Source organism: Cherax quadricarinatus, chromosome 44 (genome assembly GCF_038502225.1).
Source record: "Cherax quadricarinatus isolate ZL_2023a chromosome 44, ASM3850222v1, whole genome shotgun sequence".
Taxonomy (NCBI): Eukaryota; Metazoa; Arthropoda; class Malacostraca; order Decapoda; family Parastacidae; genus Cherax; species Cherax quadricarinatus.
Window position 1 is genome coordinate 14,963,245 of NC_091335.1, and position 6,000 is coordinate 14,969,244.

General features: G+C 38.2%; 1 protein-coding gene across 6 annotated transcripts in view; it reads left to right on the forward strand.

Moving 5' to 3' along the window:
- Ate1 (arginyltransferase 1) overlaps nt 1-6,000 on the forward strand; it is a 90,418-nt gene that overhangs the window by 66,840 nt on the left and 17,578 nt on the right. For 2 of the 6 annotated variants that reach the window (XM_070094116.1, XM_070094118.1), the window contains exon 7: nt 2,377-2,538. The exons of 2 other annotated variants lie outside the window; for them this stretch is intronic. In XM_070094116.1, the coding sequence (XP_069950217.1) occupies nt 2,377-2,538 (162 nt within the window). The remainder of the gene's footprint in view (nt 1-2,376; nt 2,539-6,000) is intronic. 2 more of the 6 variants (XM_070094117.1, XM_070094121.1) reach the window with 1 other exon arrangement.

The window sequence follows — 6,000 nt, forward strand, 5'->3', positions numbered from 1 at the left end:
AAATATTCTCGCCATCTACCTAATACCTCCATCTCCCCATCTACTAACTCCCCTACTCTGTTTTTAACTGACAAATCCATACTTTCCCTAGGCTTTCTTAACTTGTTTAACTCACTCCAAAATTTTTTCTTATTTTCATTAAAATTTCTTGACAGTGCCTCTCCCACTCTATCATCTGCTCTCCTTTTGCCTCTCTCACCACTCTCTTTACCTTTCTTTTACTCTCCATATACTCTGCTCTTCTTATAACACTTCTGCTTTGTAAAAACCTCTCATAAGCTACCTTTTTCTTTTTTATCACACCCTTATTCCCCTATAATATTTACAATCTCTTTTGTCTCTCTTCCCTTTATATAAAGGAACTATACATGCTCTCTGCCAATCCCTAGGAACCTTCTCCTCTTTCATACATTTATTAAACAAAAAATACCAACCACTCCAACAATATATCCCCCCTCCTGCTTTTAACATTTCTGTCATGATCCTGTCAGTTCCAGCTGCTTTACCCCCCTTTCATTCTCTGTAATTCCTCATGCACCTCCCCCACACTCGCATCCTGCTCGTCTTCACTCCTAAAAGATGTGATACCTCCCTGGCCAGTGCATGAAATTACCCTCTCCCTTCATCGACATTTAAAAGTTCCTCAAAATATTCCTGCCATCTACCTAATATGTCCAGCTCCTCATCTACTAACTCTCCTACTCTGTTTTTAACTGAAAAATCCATTCATTCCCTAGGCTTTCTTAACTTGTTTATCTCACTCCAAATTTTTTTCTTATTTTCCTCTAACTTTCTTGACATTGCCTCTCCCACTCTATCATCTGCTTTCCTTTTGCACTCCCTCACCACTCTCTTCACCTTTCTTTTACTCTCCATATACTCTGTTCTTCTTATAACACTTCTGCTTTGTGAAAACCTCTCATACGCTACCTTTTTTTCTTTTATCACACCCTTTACTTCATCATTCTACCAATCATTCTACTTTCCTCCTGCACCTACCCTCCTATAACCACAAACTTCTGCCCCACATTCTAATATGTACTGCATTTTTAAAACTATTCTAACCCTCTTCAACCCCCCCACTACACATACTTGCACTAGCCCACCTTTCTGCCAATAGTTGCTTATATCTCACCCGAACTTCTTCCTCCCTTAGTTTATACACTTTCACCTCTCTCTTGCTTGTTGTTGTCATTTTCCTCTTGTCCCATCTACCTCTTACTCTAACTGTAACTACAACTAAATGATGATCCGATATATCAGTTGCCCCTCTGTAAATGTGTACATCCTGGAGCCTACCCATCAACTTTTTATACACCAATACATAATCTAATAAGCTACTTTCATTACATGCTATGTCATACCTTTTATATTTATTTATCCTCTTTTTCATAAAATATATATTACTTATTACCAAATCTCTTTCTACACATAGCTCAATTAAAGGCTCCCCATTTTCATTTACCCCTGACACCCCAAATTTACCTACTACTCCCTCCATATTTTTACCCACTTTAGCATTGAAATCCCTGACCGCAGGTACTCTCACACTTGGTTCAAAACTCCCCACACACTCGCAGAACATAAACGTGTACATGTATGTGTAGTGTAACCTAAGTGTAAGTAGAAGTAGCAAGACGTATCTGAAATCTTGCATGTTTATGAGACAGAAAAAAGACACCACCAATCCTGCCGTCATTTAAAACAAATACAGTGGTACCCCGAGTTTCGAACTGCTCCCATTTCAACCAGTTATGTAAGTGTATTATTGTAAGTGCTTTTGTAAGTGTATTTTTGGGGGTCTGAAACGGACTAATCTAATTTACATTACGTATTCTTTATCGGAAGAAATTCGTTCGGTAACAGCACTCGAACAGCCTTCTGGAACGAAGAAAGTTCGAAACTCGGGCTACCACTGTACAGGCTTCCTTTTTACACTCGGTAGGACAGTAGTACCTCCCCAAATGGTTGCTGTCTACCAACCTACTACCTATAAAATATTTATCCATTGTAAAAATTCTAATTAGTAATATTCAATAGCAGAAATGCAGTTATTTATATTGCTGTTCATAATGTACTGTAATTAAATTTAACATGTAGGTTCTTCTAACGACTTTTGTTCTTTCCTATTCCATTATGCAAGTACTGTTCAGTATTACAGAAGAGGCCAACCATCCAATAAAGAATGAATTTTAGTCCAGGAAATGAAAACAATACCATCTGTGTATAGCATACCGTATCTTTTACATTCGGGAGATCTGAGATGGACAGTTACCTGTTTTTTTTTTTTTAATTGTTGAGTGTGCTACCCTACTTTAAATGTGGGAAACTGTAAAAAATATGAATAAATAAATTAATATTGTGTTAAACACCCAGGTTAAATTAGTTCGCTCACAACCAAGCAGTGCCGAATTTCAGCACACGTTCAAGATGGCTCATCAAGTTTATGAAATGTACCAGATTAAGATCCATGGAGACACTCCAAGCAAGTGCTCTGAACCACAGTTTAAGAGGTTCCTCTGTAATTCTCCGCTTGAGGTAGTACGTCTGTATGTACATGGAACTTGAAAGCTTTGGTGTGAGTGAGAGAACAAGGAAGATGGCATTGTATTAATTTCTTATCATTAAGTAATTTGCGTAATTGTACTGTATCTTGCTCTCCAGTGTTATTTTTTTAAGTTTTGGAGGTCCAGTTAGTCAGTTGTACTTATTGATACATCTGTTGTATATTATTCTAATGAAGAATTGCCACAATGATTGAAAATATAAAAATGAACTTTTATATTCTGTCCAGTAATGAAAATAATTTTATAATAGCCAACAGTACACTCTGGGCCACCTCTCTTCCATGCTCATCATTTGCACCAGATCTCTCTGAATCCTGAGACTAGAGTTTTTGCCTATATTTCTTCTATATTTATGTGCTGGGACCCATTGACCAGGAAGCTGAAGTTTTTTTTTTATTGTCTGTCATGGTACCTTGGATTACCCTCTTGGTTTTTTTACACTTTTTACATACTGTTATAACAGAATTATTTAGTTGGATCAATCATTTTGTTAAACGTGCTTGTTCAGATGAATCCTGTTGATATGACCTTTGTTAACCTGAAAATTCACTATCCTGAACTGAACACTTCAGAGTGGATAAGTTCCACATTTTTACTAAAAGCTAATCTCATAAAACAGGAAACAAATATCTTTTATTTTTGAAAAACAAATTTGAAGCCAGCATGTCAAATTCAGGTCCAGTATTGTAAACACTTATTTGTTGTCTTTGACCTTCCCATTGCTTAAAACATTCTTAATTTGCACATAAGAATTAAGGATCAGTTCAGTAGGCCTACTGGCCCATGCTAGGCATGTCCTATGGGAATAAAACACACATACACATTAGGTCATTTATTGAAGGAGATATTTTGTTACTAGAGGTTTTTATTTTTTAAAAAAAAAAACTTTTAACATAAAAATTGAAGAAGCCATATGTGAAATATACTTTAGCAAGTGCCTTGTTTGTGTGCACGTGTCTTATTTCTGCAGCTCATACTAGGTACGTCCTTTTCAAACTCGTCTCTTCTCGCTCATAAATTTGTAAAAGTTATACTGCAAAACCATATTTTATATGGATAAGATTTCCAACTTTTTTACTTGAGTGTGCAATATTTACACTACAAACTTTTTGGGTGATGCTGATTTTTTATGCCAAAAAAATCTGTTAGCAAACATTAAACAACATTTTCCAATCATTGCAGTGGATACAAATCCCCCATTCTTTAAGGCGCTGAAATTTGTAATTAATTAGTGGCCAATATTGAAGCAGCTCGTGGAGGAAATGCTGTACTATGTCCATTGTTGGCCAGCTGAAGATAATATTTGCCAATACTAATTGCAGTGGATACACTATAGGAATATCATTCTCCTGTGCTTTAAGGTTAAGTCTCACAATGAATTTGCAAGTCCAGGCACTCTTCTATCTTATATTTAAAGTAAATAAATGACTTGTATCTAAACAGACACCAATACTATAAGTGGAACCTCGGTTTATTTCGAGGTTAATTCGTTCCAGAAATTCTGACGAAAACCGGATTGTACGAAAACTGAAGCAATACAGTGGTCCCTCAATAATCGTCCATAATCCGTTCCTGGAAGTGGGACTATTATCGAAATGGACGATTTTCGAATCAGTTTTCCCCATAAGAAATAATGTAATCCAATTAATTCATTCCAGACACCCAGAAGTATCAACAACAATTTTTTTTTTACCTGAAAGATAGATTTACATGCACAAAAGAATGAACATTCAACATGACAGTTACCTTTATTGAAAGCTGTTGTTGATGAATGGAAGACAGGGAGGAGGAGAGAGGGAAGAGAGGTTATTTGGAAGGGGACTCCCCCTCCATAAGGACTCTAGGGCACTAATAAAATGTATAAATGAACATTGGTAATAGGGGTAGTTGATGAGTGGAACGGTCTGCCTAGTAGGGTGATCGAAGCTAAAATATTGGGTAGTTTCAAATTTAGGTTGGATAAATACACGAGTGAGAGGGGTTGGATTTGAGCCGGACTTGCACCTGAGTTTATTGCTTGGGTAGCATTTGTTCTGTTAGTGGGTTGGATTTGTGAAGGACTGGCCTAGTATGGGCCAGCAGGCCTGTTCCAGTGTTCCTACTTTCTTAAGTTCTTATTTAACATCACACTTACCAGTAGGGTGATCGAGGCTAGGACCTTGGGTAGCTTTAAGAAGAGATTGGACAAATATACGAGTTGGAGGAGCTGAGTTTGATTTGTGTCATTGGGTACGGGAGTAAATTCTTGGGCAGCTTTGGGTGGAGGTCATTTTGATAAGGACCTGCCTTGTATGGGCCAGTAGACATGCAGTGTACTTCCATTGTTATGTTCTTATTGGCTATTTGTTTGTGTGAAGGAAGGATGGCAAGTTTATTGTTGGAGAATATGACACTAATATCAAATATCACTAATATCAGTCTGTAGTGGAAGGAAGGCGGGGTAGGGGTCGGCCTAGGAAAGGTTGGAGGGAGGGGGTAAAGGAGGTTTTGTGTGCGAGGGGCTTGGACTTCCAGCAGGCATGCATGAGCGTGTTTGATAGGAGTGAATGGAGACAAATGGTTTTTAATACTTGACGTGCTGTTGGAGTGTGAGCAAAGTAACATTTATGAAGGGATTCAGGGAAACCGGCAGGCCGGACTTGAGTCCTGGAGATGGGAAGTACAGTGCCTGCACTCTGAAGGAGGGGTGTTAATGTTGCAGTTTAAAAACTGTAGTGTAAAGCACCCTTCTGGCAAGACAGTGATGGAGTGAATGATGGTGAAAGTTTTTCTTTTTCGGGCCACCCTGCGTTGGTGGGAATCGGCCAGTGTGATAATAAAATAATAAAAAAAATCAACTCTATGGCTTATTTATCTATCACAATTCAACTAATATGACCTAATAAACAATATTAATAACATAGAAACATGGAATATACTCTAGAATGAATAAAATAAGTCATTACGTATGTCACGAGAGGTGTTGTGTTGTGTTGTTGCTGGGTATATAAGGGCCACTGAGTGTAAGCCGTCCATAATGGTGGTGAAACAGCAGCTGAGGCGGCGGTGGTTTTTGTAGCCCTATATAACTCCAACAACATTGGAGGAGTTGGTAGAATCACTAAAGAAGGAACCCTCTACCACCATCACTACTACCTTCTACCACCATCACTACCACCAAAGAAAGCTTCTAGTGCCAGCCCTTTGGTAAAGAATGTGAGAAACACATAATTTATGAAAAAGTTTGTAGAAAAATACAAAGTTAGTTGATGAACATAAGAAAGGAGGATCACTGCAGCAGGCCTCTTGGCCCATGCTCGGCAGGTCCTCTACAATTCATCCCACTAACGAAACATTTTCCCAACCCAGTCCTCAATGCTACCCAAGAAATAAGCTCTGATAACTCTATCCACTCATTTGGGACTTGCAAATGAGTATGGGCCAACAGGCCTGC